Source organism: Vulpes lagopus, chromosome 1 (genome assembly GCF_018345385.1).
Source record: "Vulpes lagopus strain Blue_001 chromosome 1, ASM1834538v1, whole genome shotgun sequence".
Taxonomy (NCBI): Eukaryota; Metazoa; Chordata; class Mammalia; order Carnivora; family Canidae; genus Vulpes; species Vulpes lagopus.
In genome coordinates this window covers 7834158-7853727 of record NC_054824.1, presented here as the reverse complement: position 1 = coordinate 7853727, position 19570 = coordinate 7834158, and the positions used below count along the sequence as shown (strand labels likewise).

General features: G+C 37.3%; 1 protein-coding gene and 1 pseudogene across 1 annotated transcript in view; both read right to left on the bottom strand.

Moving 5' to 3' along the window:
* Positions 1-2979: 2979 nt before the first annotated feature.
* LOC121484499 lies at positions 2980-3592 on the bottom strand (annotated as a pseudogene).
* A 5119-nt stretch (positions 3593-8711) lies between these two features.
* The window catches only part of OSTM1 (osteoclastogenesis associated transmembrane protein 1), a 35906-nt gene continuing 25047 nt past the window's right edge, over positions 8712-19570 (bottom strand). Inside the window, exons 4-6 of the mRNA XM_041765699.1 lie at positions 16877-17044; positions 14415-14580; positions 8712-10823 (exon numbers count right to left, since the gene is read on the bottom strand). Of these exons, the coding sequence (XP_041621633.1) occupies positions 10768-10823; positions 14415-14580; positions 16877-17044 (390 nt within the window). The 3' untranslated portion in view covers positions 8712-10767. The remainder of the gene's footprint in view (positions 10824-14414; positions 14581-16876; positions 17045-19570) is intronic.

The following is a 19570-nucleotide window of genomic DNA, read 5'->3' as shown; positions in this document are numbered from 1 at the left end:
GTTCATTCTCTTTGTCTTTGATTCTCTGCTGAGCCACCAAAACAGAATATGCTCCACGGAAGACAAGATCTGATAAGGATGGGGGCTCCTGGCAGTCCCCGCTGTGGACCATCCGGGCAGAATCATAAAGGGTCACATCACAGAGGATGCTTCTTTCAGTCAGTGAGCAATTGTTAAATCATATGTCCGTTGGGGCCCAGGACCATGTAGACGTTAGTCCTGGACTCCCCTAACGGAAGGGACAGTGTTAGCCCATATAGAACAATGATATGAACCATTATAAATCCGCAAATGGCCTGATGTAGAGAGAACTATAATTGCAATTAAACTTCAAAGAATGAGAGATGAGTGGGGGCTGGAACAATCTAGGAAAGCTCCACTGAAGTAGGATTTGATCTTGATGCAGAGAACAAGTGAATGTTCATTCACTTGGGAGGAACTTAGGTTAACATTCTGCACTCTGATCCCACCTGAGTCATCACAGTGGTATTTTCCAGATGCATGGCCAAGCCCTCTTCAATTTGCCTTCCGTACTCTGCATGGCAGGCGAGATTTCCATCACCATTAGAGCAGAGGGGGGCTTCACAAAGAGCAGTGCAATTTGAGTGTTGATGAGGCCAACAGGTTTGATTCTGAAGGTTATTATTGCTGCCAGGCTGTAACCTAGACATATAAATTTGCTGCTTCAAATGTTCCATCAGGAGAATCGGCTGGGGAGCACTAATCCCAAGTGAAACCATCTTGATTACAAAGGAAGAAACGACAACACCGTATCGTTTAACTGCTGAACTTAACAATGAAGCACAAAGCAGCATTAAAGTTCTCTGCCTGTAATGCCACGGTTTAAGCAGTTAATCTTATTTTAGCTGAATGGCATGTTCATTACAGCAAATAAGTAGGTAATATGTGGGATTACTGAAAGGAAAGATAAATTAAGCCAGTTATGGGCATCATGTTGATTTTTTTTTAACTGTCTGATTTAACTTGGTATTTTTCAACAGTCAGATCTAATATATACTCATCTAGCAGAGATTAAGTAGATGGGCCTTTTGCCCAGAAAAGGTATTACATATAACTTAAGATGCTAGTTTTCAGGGCAGCAATCCATGATACTCAACATTGCCTCCAGCCTGGAATCTTTAAGGCTTAAACTGGAGGGTTCCTGAGTGGTAAAATGGCACTTCTCTCTTTCCATTAAAGATGTTTTCACCATTTATGCTTCTCATGGGCAGCTGAAGCACTTTCCTTCAAGGTCTCAAATATCCTTCTGGGTGGACCTGCTATGAAGACACCTTCCAACATAACGTATAGTGCAGGAATGTATTTTATCTCATTGTGCTTGCCTCAAGCAAGTATTACTCTTACCGCAAACACCATTCACTGAACTAGGGGTATGAGAGGAAAGGGACATATATTGTCCCAAAACTGGAGGAGATTACAATCTAGTCAGAAGAGGGGGGATAATAATAAAAAATATAAGAAACCTAGGAAATAATGTGAGAGGGTGTATAAGCAATTGCCCATTGCATAGTGCAGTCCATAAGTGAAAAAAACTAGCACCTACTGAGCAATATGAAGTACTAGATATTGGGCATTGCACTGTAGGCTCTTTGTATACTTATTCTCATTTAATTTGCACAATTATCTTGTGAAGTCACTCTGATTACCTTCCCTTTTCACAGCCCTCCCAAAGTGAAGGCCCAAGTAAGGGGAAAAACAGGAGGTTAAGCCCGGGTCTGGTTGATTCTAAAGCTCTTGCTTTTTCACTTATAACAAGTTGCTTCCTGAAGAAATATGAAGAGTCAGGAGCAGAAAAAAAAAAAAATCCTAAAAGAGGCAATGAAAGGAATGGAATTGGATGTATCTTCATCAGAATGTATCGTCAGTCCAACTTGAAAACAACGAAGTTCTTTACCAGTATCCACCTGACAGTTCATTCTACTTCCGGGAAGAGCCTAAAGAAATAACCTTTTCAGATAATGCAATGACCTTAAAACATTTTGTTCCAAAAATAATCCCCTCCTGACTTTTATGCCATTGTTATGTTTTCATTCTAGTCATTCTCTCATATATCTGGATAGATAAATGAGTAGAAAGGATATATATAGAGACATCCCACAGAATATTATTGTTGTATACAGTTGTTATTAAATTTATCCATATATTTTCTCCCTATACCTCTGAGTTTCCATCTAGGTTCATTTTACTCGTGCCTGAAAAACTGTTTTTAGCCATTCCTTTAATATGTAGGCCTGCTTGTGAGAATTTTCTGTCTTTATGTCCAGAGATGCCATTATTCCCCTTTTAATTTTGAAGAATTTTTTGGCTGGGCATATAACTCTCAGTTGTCAGTTATTTTCTTTTAGAACTTTGGAGATATTTCATTTGTCTTTCTGGCTTTCATTATTTCTCTTGAGAAACAAGCAATAAGTTTGATTATTGCTCTTTTAAAGGTAACATATCTTTTCTCTAGCTGTTTTATAAGATTTGCACTTTGGTTTTCATCTGCTATGAATGTGACTAGGTTTTTTGGTTTGTTTTAAATTCTGGTTAGGCTTAATTTGTGACATTTTTCACCATTTTGGAAAATTCTCAGCTATTAGCTTTTCAGAAATTATTCCCATTGTATTTTCTTTCTCCTTTGCTTCAGAGACTCTAACTACATTTATATTAAATCTTCTTAATGCACCCCCTATATCCCCTACCCAATCTGTATTTCCAAACTTTTTTCTTTAAATGTTTCCTTCCGGAGATATTCTTCTAACAGATTTTGAATTGACTCTTTAACTAGGACTTATTTACTATTAAAACCCTTCCACTGACTTAATTTCAGCTATCATATTTTTTTATTTGGGATTTGACTCCTTTCTTTGGCTTTCATAATTGCCTATCTTCTTTTTTGTTTTACCACTTTACCTTTGTTTTGTTTTTGATAGCAAAGTTATTCACTTTTTTTAAGTAGTCTCTGAGAACAGAAAGTTAGTCCATTCCAGCCCTCAGTGTCCTGGTGGCAATTTTGTCCTTCTCAATGATGTGGACAATGACTCCCATGCCTGACAGTGCATCCTGATCCACAGTATTCAGCATGGTTTGTGAGATAGTTTCAAACAGGTGTTCTGGATTCACGTCAGGCCCCCAGAGGGACTCACACACCCCATACATTTGTTTGGAGCAGGTGCACGGATCACGATGTTGTCAGTCACCATGGGGCAGCAGATAAGGTATAGGGAGCAAATGAGGGGCTTAGTCTTCAGGTCCAACCCCATGATGACTGGCTTTGTGTAGTAGGGGCCAAACCACTTCTCATACAAGATGTGGCCACTATGTTCATGAGGGTATAAGGCTTGATCTGCCGACCTTCCTTCAGCTCATACAGGTTCAGCTGGAAGTTGAGGTGCTGGGCAACAGTCTGGACATTTGTGGTGAGCCCAGCCAGGTCTATGTAATGCCAATCGCCCATGGGAAAGATCTTCTAGAAGTCTATGGTCACCATCTGGGACTGGATCCCACAGCACCTTTCGGCAGTGATGGTCACACAGTTCTTCCCATTCATGGCCACAATGGCCCTTCTGTTATAGGACATAACAGACATGATTGCAGTGTACTGGGACCTCCAACTGCCACAATTCCAGTCAACTAAGGCTCACTGCCTGTTTTACCTTTTTGAACGTATTGAACGAACTACTGAGCAATTTGCTGTCAAGTAAAAACTTAGAGTTGACAACAAAGAAGCAATCAGTGAATTCTAGACCCACTTAAGATATAGAAAGCCATAAGCACTGCTCCTACAAAATGTTTTGCTTTGGACAGAGTACAGGAGGAAGAGTAGTAACCAAAAAAGTAAGAAGAGAAAAACTGAAATGTTAACAAAAGCTTAAAGACCAATTGTGGGCTAGTATGACAACTTAGAATCTCTGGGGGCCATGGATACAAGGAGTCTGCCCCATGACTCCCATGACTCCCATTTGCCAGCACTTTTCCATAGGCCTCCCTGGGTGTTCATGAAAGACTAGGGGAGAATTGAAAGAGCCTCCCTTTGGGGGAGATGAGATGACAACCAGCTCCCAATGGGAGAGAGGCATAAAACCCATGCCCATCTTCCATACAAAGAAAAAGCCATCTGCCACTAGAGGAATGGTACAAAACCTTCCTGTCCCCTGGTCCCAAGAAAAGACTGGCTATGGTAGAAGAGGAGTTGAAGCAAAAGCCATTAGATGCTGCAGGAAGGCAGGAAAGCCACCAGTCCCCAGGATCCTTCGGTGATACAAAGCAGAGATCTGTTACCAGTGAGAGAAGGACAGAAAATTCACTTCCATTTAAGACCTCATCCCATTACAATGCAAAGTCTGATTGCCATGGGGAGAGGGAGGCCTACCCTAAAACTCAAGAGCCCAGGACCTGCATGAGACTGCCGGCCCCAACCATAAGCCTTGTGCAAAGAAACCAGCAACATAACTCCACAGCTGAAGGAGGGATAGGACCATGGAGAGAGACCCCATTTGTTGCAAAGGTACACACAATCTGCTGAGAGCTGATGGTGAAATAGGAACACAGAAAAATCCTCTGGCATTCCAGGGCACACAACAAACACAAAATGGCAGCAGTCCCCCACTGGAGCAATTTGAAACCTATGGTATACTGAAGGTAATGATATTAACAGTAAAACCCCCAAGTCCAGATCAACTACTAGCAGGAGAAATTCAGTTCCCTCCATGCTAATAGCCTCATAGAAAGGTTTGCCCATTTGCAGGTATGAATACTATTTATCTCAGTTTCTACCGTTCTTTTCCATGCAATGTCTGGCATTTAACCAAAATTAAAGGACAAATTAAAAATCAAGAAGAAAATGACAAAAATGTATTGTCATGAGATAAAGTAGTCAACAGAACAAGATCCAGAGATGGCCCACATATTCATACTATCTAATAGGAACTTCAAAACAACTGTGATTAAAATAAAGGATCTGCAGCACCTAGATGGCCCAGTTGGTTGAACAGCCAGCTCTTGATTTCAGCTCAGGTCATAATCCCAGGTTTCTGGGATTAAACCCCACATTAGATTCCTTTCCCACTGGGGAGTCTGCTCCTCTCTTCCCCCTACCCTTCTCCTGGCTTGTGTCCTCTCTCTCAAATAAATAAACAAAATCTTTTAAAAAATAAAATACTAAAAGATCTAGTGGAATGGGTGCACAGCATACAAGACAGATGGAGGATTTCAGCAGAGATATTTTTAAAAAGAGTTAAGTGAAAATATTCAAAATAAAATACAGTATCAAGAAATGAAGAATCACTTCAATAGGCTCATCAGCAGATGGGACACAGCACAAGAAAGCATCAATGAACCTAAAACAGGTCAATAAAAATGATCCAAACTGGGGTGTCTGCGTGGCTCAGTCACTTGAGCAACTGCCTATTGACTTCAGCTCAGATCATGATCTCAGAGTCATGAAACTGAGCCCCATTGTCAGGCTTCATACATAGCAGGGAGTCTGCTTGAGATGCTTTCCCTCTCCCTCTCCCTTTGCCCCTCCCCCTGTTAACTCTTTCTCTTTTTCTTCAATAAACAAGCAAACAAACAAAGGAATGATCCAAACTGAAACACGGGAAGAAAGTCATAGTGAATACAACAGAAGTGTGCATCCAACAGTGTGCATCCAACAGAGCTGTGGGACAATATTATATCACCTAACAAATCTAATTGGAATCCCAGAAGAAAAGAGAAGAGGGCAGAAGGATATTTGATAGTAAAATGAGAATTTCCAAAATTAATGAAAGACAACAAAAAGATCCAAGAGGCTCAGAGAATCTCAAGGAGAATACAAAGAAAAATACACTTAGACACATCATAGTAAAACTGCTAAAAAATCAAAAATTAAGAGGAAATCTTAAAAGTAGCCAGAAAACAACAAAAACATTACATAGAGAAGAACAAATAAAAGGATTATAGCAGGACTGTCATCAGAAACTTTGCAGTCCTGAAGGCAAAGGAGTGATTTCTTCAAAGTACTGGAAAACTTAGACCTCACGACAATCCCATCAGCTCCCTTGAATTTTTCATGTTGGTGAGGTTAATCAGAGCAAGGAAAACTGGTGGCACTATGGGAACAAGAGTAAACGAAAGAGCTTAGATCCAAGGAGCTGGGTGGCCTTGAGAGCTGGAAGTGATATGGATATGCCTCATGAAATCAACCATCAATGAGCAAGGATCCCAATTCCAAAAAGGGTTTTTCAGAGCCTGACCAGAGACTACATTCTTTAAATCACTCTCAGCATGGTGGGGTTGGTTACAAGCAAAACTTCTGTACCCGTCCAAGCACCTATCCCTGGTGTTTAAAGACACAGAATGAGTGGTGCAGATTTGGTCACAATAGCCAAACTACAAACGATAGTTCCTTTGAGTCCGTCCATTGTGGTATTAGGAGACAGAGGAAGAAGTGAACACAGAATCTCCAGATGCAGAGAACATAAACCTAGGGGGAGGAATCAAAGCATCTAAGCAACCATTTCATTCTGCTCCTGAGATGTTGGGTTGGAACAAGAAGTCCTGGGAGGACGGTGAATAAAGTGTGCCAAGCATTGTAATTTCAAGCAGTTTTAGCCCTTTCATAAGATCCATCATTTTCCAAAAGCCCCCATCCCCAGTAAATAGACAATCTGGGTTGTACAAAAAAAAAAAAAAACATTGCCTTATTTAGTAAAGAATAGCCAAGATATAACAAGGATTTTAAAAAGCCAAGGTCAAGCCCATGTATGTCAGCTCCTATTACATTACTGGTGATAGCACTTCAAATGAATGTAGAAAATGAGATACTAGTAGGAGAGAAAAAAGGGGAGATGTAACTGCGAGGCTGTCTATTGTGGGCGCCTGTCTCTGAAGATACACATTCCAGTGACCAGAAACCTCCTAACTTCTTCTGACTACGCTTCTGCTTCAGAAATCAATAGGATAAGGTAACAATTTCAATCCTGCTACTTACAGTTATTCCATAAATTACAGTTGTTGAATTGTTTTTAATTTCCAATGAATTGGAAAATCTGGGCAAATCTTTTGGATACAATTCTGGCACATAAGTAGGATACTGGAGGATCTACTACAATATCTAGCTAAAATGGGCTTAACATTCCTTTTAAAGGTTTGAAATATTTTGATTCCATTTGGGTACTGGATGGATTTTTTTTAAATATATCTGTTTATCACAGGAAAGAGGTTTTAAAAATTATTATTGAAAACCTTCCTACTTTAAGAAGCGTGAATCAGTTATTTATTTTTTTAGTCATATCATGTTCTATTTATTTATTTCTTATTTTTTTATTTTATTTTATTTTATTTTATTTTATTTTTTTTCAGTCATATCATCTTTTAAAAGCTCTCTGTAGTGTCAAGGAGACAAAAAAAAATTCTGGTCATTAGGGATGTTACATGTGACTAATATCTATTATACCCAATGTAATAGTTTAAAACAAGCAGACTTGCTGGAGTTATAACTTTTATGTGCTACACGTATAATTCAGCATAGGTGGAAGCCCTTTTTATAATCAATATGATCATTTCTTGGAATTTTTACACGATAAGCAGAGTAGAAAAACATCTGATTGGGTATTTCAAGTCTCAGTTTTAGAACTATCAAACAATGGCCCAGTCATAAATAAGGAGTGCTATGATGTTCTGCTTCTTTAGTTAAGAGGAGAGGACATAAATGATACACTTTTTAGAGGGAATCCATGCAGTGGATAGATTAGATCAAGTGATCTTTCTGGATCTTTAAGGATCCATCCGGCTTAGGATTCTATGACTAGAAGACCTCTAATGTTTCTTCTGTCTCAGAAAACAATTTACTTGGAACATAATCTTTTTTTCTATCTTCAACTGTTACATAGGTTATGAGTGCAATTTTGCTTTTTAATTCATTGCTGCTGATGTCTATTATTTATGTGATGTCAATTATATATAATGCTCCAGGAAAACATTTCACTTTATAAGGAGCACACTGCAGTAGAGCCTGTCCATGAAACATTAGAAAATGCTGTCCCATTAGAAGTAACATTTGCCTTCTAAACTCTGGCTATTTAGAGCTACACTTTAAGATAGCTGATGCTAGTTCTACCTCACAAATCCAACAAAAAAAGTAAATAATCCAAAAGTACATTTTTATTTGCGACAAAATCATTAGGTGGTACTTTTAAAGAAGGCATTTGAACTCAATGCCTGAAAAACTGAAATGTGATGTTCAATTACATCTGAATGTTTTTTTTAAAAAAAAAAAAAGATTTATTTATTCATGAGAGACACGCAGAAAGAGAGAGGCAGAAACACAGGCAAAGGGAGAAGCAGGCTCCTCGCAGGGAGCCCTATGTGGGACCGATCCCAGATCCCAGGATCACGCCCTGAGCCAAAGGCAGATGCTCAACCACTGAGCCACCCAGGTATCCTGACATCTGAAGTTTTAAAAATTTATTTAAAACTCAAATATGGCTTGGGATGCTTGGGTGGTTCAGTCAGTTAAGTATTCGATTCCTGATCTGGGCTCAGGTCATGGTCTTGGGGTTGTGAGATTGTGCCTTGCACTGGGCTCCACACTGAGCATGGAGCCTGCTTAGAATTCTCTTCCTCCCTCTCCCTCTCCTTCTGCCCCTCCCCACCCCACTTGCTCTCTCTTTCTCTCTCTCTCTCACTCTCCAAACAAAACAAAAAAAGCAAATATGGCACTGCAATTTCCTTAAATTACCTTCTTTATTTCAAAGTGTCAAAAAGCTGAAGATGATCTTATGCATACACATATACTATGTGTCTCAGAATTTAAAACTATGCAAAGAATTTTTCAATATGACTAAAAAATGAAGTATTTACACACTTTAGTGTAATGCTTACTACTTATTTTTGAAATCTATTGCTGATGCTACTTCTAAAGAGCAATGACCTGACCAGAAAAATAGTAGAGGTGTTTTTTTTCTTTCCTAAAGTGCTTATTAGCAACCATATCCAAAAGCAATGGTTTTTAGAAATATGTAACATTGAAAGGTGATCAGAGAGTCATTACTTACAGATTCAGATATGCCATTTTGTAACTCTGCATATGTAAACTGGTTTTATCTGCATTAATGAAAGATTGCTTTCAATGGCCCTCAACTATATGCTTCAAATCAAGATAGTGCCATTAGTATCAGCAGCATGAGCAGTGACACTAGAATAAACCCCAGCACATTTTAAATGGATCACAGCAGACTAGAAAAACTGTAACAGCCTTTGGATATGTTACAAATCCAAAGATGAGCCTTCTTGTTTGTTCTGCATATACAGTAAACATTTAAAAAAATTAAAAACACATTCTTGTCTCTTTATAGAGCATTTCATAGTATACAAAGGGATTAAAATTCTTGTACTATTTAACCTCTCATTTCTATATAGAGCAGGCTTCACATTCTCAACATTTAAAACAAAGCCTATTTCCACCAAGAAAGAAGGAATTAACAAATGAAATACCTAACACTAAAAACCTGAGGAAAAAAGCTGTGACCAATTCTGAAATGAAGCTTTTCTTTAAAAAAAAAAAAAAAAAAAAAAGGTTGATATAAACATTCCAAAATAGAATTTGCTTTCTGATAGTGAAATACCTGACTTCATTTCCATCATATCATGTTTATCTGATCTAAATAATTTAGAAAAAATAAGCATCTTAACCTAACTGCTTTATGTATCATTCTCTCATTTTAACTCATGCCTTCAACATGAATCATTCAACAGTCTTACAGTGAGTGAGCATCCCCTCAGGTCTCTCCCTATCTATTTTCTGAACCTTAAGTTATTTGCACCCTTCCTATCTCTCCCCTCCAAAAATCTCCACATAACCCAAGAGAATCTTCATTGAAAAAATCACAACTTAAATATATTGTGATAACACAACATTTGATTTACAGTAGTAATAAATTACAAATTGCCAAATAACTTAATGTAATTCACAATGCAAATCCCTGGTAGAAAAAGAATCCATCTTGCCCTGAATATAATACAGCAGTCCAGTGATTTCAAATTACTTATAAAATAAAAGCAAAATAAGGTGCAAAATACTATTTGTAAAAGTTAAGTAAGAAACCAGTTTCCATAAATCTTTCTACAAAGACCAATGTAATGTGCCTTCCTGCTTCTAAAAATTGTTAGGGAGTTTATAATTAGTGGTTTCAAAAATGACATTAAGGAAACTAGGGATTGAATTACATATTATTTGTAATGTATGACATATTAAATACATATGTAACAATAATACTGCAATGGTGAGTAATTTAAATTAACCTTTGGACCTGCTACTTTTTGGCAAGTATATTTCTTTTCCCAAAGTCTTTGCCATAACTGGTTAATTTTCAAATGTTAGTTTTCAAAAACTTTGCTACTTATATACTATGTTAATAAGGAGATACCAGAAGTCTCAAATAGTAGAACTATGCCTACAAAATAAAATGAAGATTGTTCTTGCATCTTTTGTTATTGTAACAAATACTTATTTTAACATAGACAACATTGCTAGGCCTGGAAATTTAAAATACCTAAACTCTTAAAAAAGGGATGGAAAAGGAAAGAAAAATGGAAAATTCTTATTTAAAAATAAATCTGAAGTCCTTGCATTTCTGAGGAAGTTGACTTGTCGAATCAGTTAATCTTCTTCTTCTTCTTTTTTTTTTTTTTTTTTTTTTCTAGTTAATCTTCTTTTGAACCAAGCTGTATCTTCCAGCATCCATCCATGGCATATGATGTTAATTCTCTATTTTCTAGATTTCAGTTTGAATTTTCCTGAATGTTTGCAAAGCTGGTACTGGACTTGAGACGTTTGGCTAGAAAAATAAAAAATATTATATTTTAATTTAAATTCTCTAAACATAATAATTCGGTATTCTTATGTAAACTATAGTATTCATCTATTAATTCCATGTTTGAATAGATTCAATAGATTCAATCTTCTAAGAATTAAAACCTAAGCCTATTTTTTTTCTATCAACCTCAAAAAATATAACTTTGCTTGAAGCTGCACATGATTTTGTCAGAAGCGGTACCAAATAAAACAGATATAATTTATTTCATCTTGAACATCATAATCTCAAATATGTAATGTAGGTAAGAGTACTCTACTTAGAAAATAGAAGTGCCATAAAGTACAATAATAAAATTATGTATTTAAAAGTCTAAGTTAGAGGGCAGCCCCGGTGACACAGCAGTTTAGCGCCACCTGCAGCCCGGGGCATGACCCTGGAGACCCTGGATCGAGTCCCACGTCAGGCTCTCTGCATGATGCCTGCTTCTTCCTCTGCCTGTGTCTCTGCCATTCTCTCTCTCTCTCTCTCTCTCTCTCTCTCTCTGTCTCTATGAATAAATAAATAAAATCTTTAAAAAAAATAAATAAAAGTCTAAGTTAGAAATCCAAATCTAGATTTCTCTTAAGATAATTCTGTAATATAAAAAAAAAAAACTAAAAAAAAAGTCGAAAAAATTTAATGGCTAACAAAGAAAAGTGAGTTGTATTACACACACATACACAGACACATAGACAAATATATATGGCTGTTAATAAAATATGTACAATCAATTTTGATTTTGATGCTAATGGGACTGAGTTATAGAGTTAATAAAGAAAATCATGCTATTTCACTTGGTAATGTTGGTGCTTATAGTTAAACATGAATATTTCTCATATTCCAGAAATGAAAAACAAGTGTGTCATAGTAAAGGTATCTTATATTGGATAACCAGGAATCCCCTTACTTTAGAGGTTTTCAACATGAGAGCAGAGGTTGTGGTTTAGAAGGTCTGCAATGCACCCAGGCATCTGCTTCTTTGTTTTGCATTAAAGCTCGGCAGACAATTCTGATATGTGCTCAAGGATGGAAACAAATGGGGATTTTTGTGAAGTTTTGGGAATGTCAACTTAGAGCCTTTAATTTATATTCAGGTACATTATGAAGATCATACAAAGGAATTTCACAGGACCAGTATTTTAAGAAACATACTCTAGGAAATGCTACCATTAAATATAATGTTCTTTTACTCAATGAATATATATATTTTTAAGATTTTGTTTATTTATTCATGAGAGACACAGAGGCAGAGGCAGAGGCTGAGGGAGGAGCAGATTCCCTGCAGGAGTCTAATGCAGGACTCGATCCCAGGACACCAGCATCATGACCTGAGCCAAAGGCAGACACTCAACTATTGAGCCACCCAGGCGTCCCACTCAGGGAGTATTTTTGAGCACCTATGATAGGCCCAGTACTTTCTACATGTTGATGATAGAGTAATGACCAAGATAAACAAAATGTTTATCTTGTTCTGATTTCTCAACTCTACAGTTGCATCAGGAGGAATAAATAAGGTAGAAAATAAATGAAAAAGTCAATTTAAAAAGTGAAGAAATATCATTAAGGAAAGATAATGGATATAGGAGAATTAAAAGAAAGATGAATTCTTAGGATGGGGGTCATAAAAGGTATCTTTGAGTAAGTAATCTTTGGCCTACAATCTGGATGACAAGAAGCTAGTCAAGGAAGGCGGGGAGGGGCCAGTACAAGAGCTTTGGGGAGTGGGCAGTATAAATGAGTCTGGGGGTGTTTGAGAGGAGCAGAAAGAAGGCCAGGCTGCTTCCATACAGCAACATGAGCAAAGAGAGGAGTGGGTACAGTGAGTTTAGAAAGATAGATGGGGGGCCAGGTCACATATAGCTTAGAAATAAGTTTCAATTTTATTCTAGATGCAACAGGAACACATGAAGGGTTTCAAGTGGGAGAAAAGCATAGTAAGATTTGTGTTTAAAAAGTTACTCTAGCTACTATACAGAGAATGGATTGTAGTGGGTCAGAAAAATGGAAGCAGGGATACCAGTTAAGGGACTCCTGCATTAGGGCGGACAGGAGATGGGGTGGCTTGCGGTAGGGTATTATCAGCGGAGGTAGAGAAATGATCATTTAAGATACATTTTTGGAAAAGTAGGGCTGTCAGTACTTGCTGATGGAGTGGGAAAAGGGTGGGGAAGAGAATATGGGAATGGGGAAATAAAAAAAGAAGAAATTAAAGATAACAAGGTTGGTGGCTTATACAAATGAATGGTAGTGATTTAGAAAACAAACAAAAACCCTGATCTGAAGCAGTAAATATCGTCCACAGAGTTAAATTACAAAGTAAATAAGATGCTGAACTCTAAAAGTACACCAAGTCCTGAAAAATAAAATTTCTCAATAGTAAGGTCCCTGCAATACATTGTTATTATTCTAAATAAGTACTTTTAAGATCAAGTTATTTCCTATTTTACAGAATGCTAGCAATTTGTGAAAAGCTTTACTAAATACACTCATATTAAAGGCTCTTCCCTCTATTAGCTAGCTTTTCAAGGTGACATTACAAATCCAGTTCAAACTGATCTGCAAGTAACCTTTTTTTTAGTTAGATATATTAGAAGTGAAGTTAAATAAACTATGAAGAAAGGCTAGCAAGAAATTTATAAGATGGGTGCTTGGGTGGCTCAGTCAGTTAAGCATCTGATTCTTGACTGCAGCTCCTGTCATGATCTCAGGGTTGTGGGATTGAGCCCCACTTCAGGCTCCGTGCTCAGCACTGAGTCTGCTTGAGATTCTCTCTTCCTCTCCCTCTCCTCCTCCCCTGTGTTCTCTCTTTCTTGAAAGAAAGAAAGAAAGAAAGAAAGAAAGAAAGAAAGAAAGAAAGAAAGAAAAATTTATAAGGGAAAGAATTTTTATATCATAGGTTCCTAGACCAGGACTAATATTTAAGAGGAAAAAAACTTTTTTCTACAAAAGACATTCTCTATTTTAAAAATTAAAATTACTAAGGGATAAGCCCATATCTTCATTCTGTTAATAATAAGAAACCATGAGACTTAGACCCCACTCTTCTTCAGCTTTATGAGATCTTCTAGTTAGTGTTTTTTCTGCTTGCCCTATTTGATGGGGAATATGTGTTGAGCACATGCTGTACGTCAAGTAATGATCTTGCAACTTCGATTCCAAATTGTTCATGAACAAATTGTGTGTTCACTGTAGTTTCTCCCTGCCTTTTTAGATGTATTTCTAGGTGGCTCTTCCATGGCTTCAATGGACCTAAGAGCTGTCTCCCTCTTCCTCCTATGGCCATTTCAGGTCCAAAAAACCTTTGTTGCTATTCTTCTGTTGTGGCCAACCTTATTCCAAGCTTCCTCAACAAAAACATCTGAAAGACACTATATGTTGACTTTTGATTATATATAATTGTAAACTTCTTACACATTTCTTCCATTAGTAAGCATAACTGTAAAATTTGAAGCAAAGAGCTGTTTTAGCCTAATACAGTTTGAGTTTTCAGAATATACATCATTTCTAAAACAGGTTTAAGTTTTTAAAATATAGGTTTTAGCTAAATAAATAAAGTTATAAAAAGGAACTTACGTAGAATGAGTTTACGTTTCTTTTGCTCCGAATGAAGAAAGCTACTAAGGTAGAAGACAACAGGTAGAAAGAGAATGAACACAGAAACAGCAATGACAGGCACTGTGTCACTGCATGGGACTGAACAATTGAAAGTTCGACTCCAAAGTTTTCGAGTAATGTTCATCTGGAACAATAACAAATAAGATTATTTTATTTCACATTTACTTTGTCTTCAATTTATACAATTATTTTATTTATATCATAACAGGCATCAAGAATTTAGACTAACTATATATCCCTTAAAAAATTTATTGATCGGGGCAGCCTGAGTGGCTCAGTGGTTTAGCGCCGCCTTCAGGCCAGGGCGTGATCCTGGAGACCCGGGATCGAATCCCACATCCGGCTCCCTGCATGGAGCCTGCTTCTCCCTCTGCCCGTGTCTCTGCCTCTCTCTCTCTCTCCTCTGTGTATTCTCATGAATAAATAAAAAAAATCTTAAAAAAAAAAATCTATTGATCATTGAAGACAATTTCTTCTGCCAGGGAAATGAGCTGGTTCAAGGTCATTATATAAGCTTATATCCATATGGAAATTTCATATCCTAAATTCATAACACCATCCGGATTGCCAACTTTTCATAGATCTTAGAGAACTTATATCAATAGGAATATGGTTATACCATGCTTCATTCATTAAAAAAGATTGAAAAGGGTAACTCTGTGAGGTGACAGGTGTGTTAACTAACTCGACTATAAGAACCCTTTCATAATGTGTGTATATTGAATTATCACATTGTACACTTTATTATCATTTTATTTGTCAACTATGCTTCAATAAAACTGGGTGGAGGAAAGGCTCACAAAAACAAAAAGAAATTTTTTTCATATGTTACATATGTAATCTCACAGAGTTTGTTGCACTATTTTTAGAATAGAAATAAAAAATATCAACTAAATACAGCTTCTCTTCAAGAGATGATATTGATGAAATATTTAGTATCTTGTCTAAGATATTATGAAAGATTCATATGGGGACGCTTGGATGGCTCAGTGGTTGAGCATCTGCCTTCATCAAATCCCACATCCAGCTCCTTGCATGGAGCCTGCTTCTCCCTCTGCCTGTGTCTCTACCTCTCTCTGTGTGTCTCTCATGAATAAATAAATAAAATTTAAAAAGGAGAAAGATTCATATGGCAAACAATTTTTCAAGTACATAATATCTAATGAGTCATGGAAACTTTATTATATAATATCTTATTTAGCAGTACACATTAAAAACAGATACATTTAGGGGAAGCAATACCTCATTTTCATTGAGCTCATGGTTTCTGTCAAACATGCTAAGTGACATAAGGAAACTATCAAATTTAATGTAGAAAAATGTTCTTGCCTAAATTTTAAGATATAGTTTGCAAGTGGTGCTTTCTATGTTTACTGTAAGTTTTGCTTATTATAAGAAAGATGTTCTAAAACAGGTGGCCAGGTTGATTTGTGTAATCCAACTTCTGTCAGAGAATCAATATTTTTTCTTTATTTTAAAAATTATGAAGTAGACAATTATTCTTAAAATATATATTTAGTATTTATTGAGAGCTTACTGGAAGCCAGATACTAATCCAGACATTAGAGCAGTAAAAGCCCCCAAATCCCCATAGTGCATCCATTTTAAGTTTGATGGTAAGTCCTTTTCGCCATCTTGAATATTATTGATACACTATAGTTCACACCTGCCATTCACATTCATCATTCTCAAGCATTAGGTTCATCAATTTTGACCAGAAGCTTTCCATTTTGAGCTAATAATTCCCACTTCTTTGATGCCTCAAAACTCAGGCATCCTAGTCCCATAAAAAGGCATGATCGCCATCTAGTGGTGCCCCATATGAAGTCAGCCTATACAATGGAGGAAAAAGCTTGTTCTTTGACCAATCAACACATATATACTAAAGGCTTACCATGTGCTAGGCACTGTTCTAAACTACTGAACAGTAAACAAAAAAGGACATGAGGTCCTTGTCCTCGTGGGGCTTATATTTTACTGAGGGGTGACAGACTATAAGTAAACAAATTAAAATTTTCAGATGATAATAGATATAAAGAATAAAAGCAACGGGATAAGAACAGTAATTAAGAAATGGCTTCAGAAACACATGATAGTAAACCAGAGACTTCTTTAATCAGCAACAAGTACACAAGAGACTGAAATGTAAACATGTAACACCTATGCCTCTGAAAATGACAGACATCATCAAACTTAAAAACCAAATGTAACAATTATCAACTCACTTATGAAGTACTTGATTTATGTCCATTTTAGTTTGATAGATCAGGATATTCTAAAACTTTACTACCTATAACCAGTTATTTCTAGTTGAAGACAGCATATGCAGATTCCAATATACCTCTAAAGAGGATAATGATACTAAAGGCACAATCAACAACACTGCAAAACACATATCATATCAGAAGTAAATTACTTACTGCATCTTCCACATCAATGCATAAGTGTGTTCCAGATTCAGCCTTATTCTCAAGTTCATTCATTTTTTGCATTTCATTGTACAAATTACTCAGAGTTTTGTATGCTTCACGACAGTTTTTGCAAACTTCTGAATAATTCTTTAACTGCAGAAGACTGTGAATGCTCCCCTAAAATGTCAAAGGCACATGTAATACACACAATAAATATTATATCTTTTTAACATAAGCTATTTGCCCTCCTAGAGGACAGGAAACAATACAGTACATTTAAAGTGCTGAGTGGTGATGTTATATAGCATAGTAAATCACTCTGAGCCTCCGTTTTATCATCTATAACATATTGCTACCACTACCTGTATTATAGGCCTCAAGGATTAGATACCTGGTATGAAAAGCACATAGCAAAATCTTTGGCACTTTCTAGTTGCCCTTAAATTTCGAAAACCAGGGGCACCCAGGTGGCACAGTCAGTTAAGCATCCAACTCTTGGTTTTGGCTCAGGTCATGATCTAAGGGTCAAGGGATCGAGCCCCACAGCAGGATCCACATTCAGTGTACAGTCTGCTTGAGATTCTCTTTCTCTCTCCCCATCCAGCTTGTATTGTCTCTCTCTCTCTAAAATAAATAAAATCTTTAAAAAGAAAGAAAGAGAGGCAGCCCAGGTGGCTCAGCGGTTTGGCGCTGCCTTCAGCCCAGGATGTGATCCTGGAGACCAGGGATCAAGTTCCACGTCGGGTTCCCTACATGGAGCCTGCTTCTCCCTCTGCCTGTGTCTCTGCCTCTCTCTGTCTCTCATGAATACATAAATAAAATCATAAATAAATAGAGAAATGAAAGAAAGAAAGAAAGAAAGAAAGAAAGAAAGAGAAAGAAAGAGTAAGAAAGAAAAAGAAAAACTACTGCACTATCCACTGATAACAGAACAATATAGCTCAGATGCCAAATTACTAATGCCTAAATACCAAAAATTTCCTAAATTATCTGGTCATTCATATGTCTGCTCTTGTCTATCCTATTTTCAGAGAATAAATAAAATAGGCCCTTGCCTGGGCTGACTTTATTTATTTATTTTTTTTTTTAAATTGAAGGAAGGCTTTCCTTTTTTTTTTTCTTTTTTTTTTTAATTTTTTTATTTTATTTATGATAGTCACAGAGAGAGAGAGAGAGAGGCAGAGACACAGGCAGAGGGAGAAGCAGGCTCCATGCACCGGGAGCCCGATGTGGGATTCGATCCCGGGTCTCCAGGATCGCGCCCTGGGCCAAAGACAGGCGCCAAACCGCTGCGCCACCCAGGGATCCCTCCTGGGCTGACTTTAACAGTGAAATCTGCCTTATTGAAACAGAAGGGACTTGGGGCGCCTGGGTGGCTCAGTCGGTTAAGCATTTGCTTTTTGCTCAGGTCATGATCTCAGGGTCCTGGGATTGAACCCTGTTCTCTCCCTGCCTAGCAGAGAGCCTGCCTTTCCCCTCTCTCTGCTGCTCCCCTCTGTGTGTGTTCTTTCGCTGGCTCAAATAAATAAATAAAACTTTTATAAAAAAAAAAAAAGAGAGAGACAGAAAGAAGACTTTATTAACGGAGAAGGAAAAGACACTAAAACTACATCCCCACCCAATCCTCTTATCCTAAGGCTTGTAATCCAGACCTCTCTAGTCAACAAAAAGGGACAAAGAATTACATAACCTAAAATGAAGGTAATGGATATAAGATATTGTATTACTGAATCTCAATCTTTTCTACTTCCCGGACTGACACTTGCCTTTTTAAGGACAAGTCTGCTAACCAGTCAGTTCACATTCTTACTTTCTATTCCCCTTATTCTTTACCTTATAGCATAAAGCAATAATATTAACTGAATATTAGAATGAAAGAGGAAAGGAAAACTTAAAGGAATTAAACCGATGTACCCCCATCCCACAAATACACACACAATGCTACCCTCACCATCTGTTTGACAAAGAAACTAAGTCTCCTCAGTCCTGCCACAAGAAATAGCACATGGCCTGTTTTTCACAGAATAATTGTGCATTTAGCTAAATGTGTTCAATCAAAAATTGAGCACAGAACCTTAATGGGGGAATGTAATTTAGCCATTGATATGAAAATTTAAAATGCACATATCTTTTAACAGAGTAATATCACTTCTAGGAAAATACCAGACAGGTAAAGTCATACAAATATTCCAAGTTATTTGAAAAAAAAAAAAACATGTTTGTAACACTAAAATACTAAACCAAATAAAAATCTTCATCAATATAGGGACTGACTGAATAAATGGTGGCATAACCAAATGGTAAAAAGCTCTGCAGTGTTTAACAGGAATGAGGAATTAGGATTGTGGGAAGAGGATAACACAGCATGTGCCCTTGTGTCCTGACTTCTTTACTGAAGAGATTCAAGAAAAGAAAGATAAATCCAGGCACCTGAATAGCACCTAAATTATAAAGGTGTGACACGCAACTCTCATCACAGGAAGATTGTATACAAGCTACAACACGAGTCCCAGAGGAACCAACCAGAACGACAGTCTCTTGTGAACGTCTATCTTCTGTGCCCACCCACTGTCCTCTAGAGATGCAATAGGCCAGAATAGTAGCCCTACCTTGCCTGCAGATCCATCCACAAAAAGCAGTCTTTTCAGAGCCACCAAGGCAGCCCAGGTTTCCGAAGAAGCCATCTGCAAGCACTTACTACCC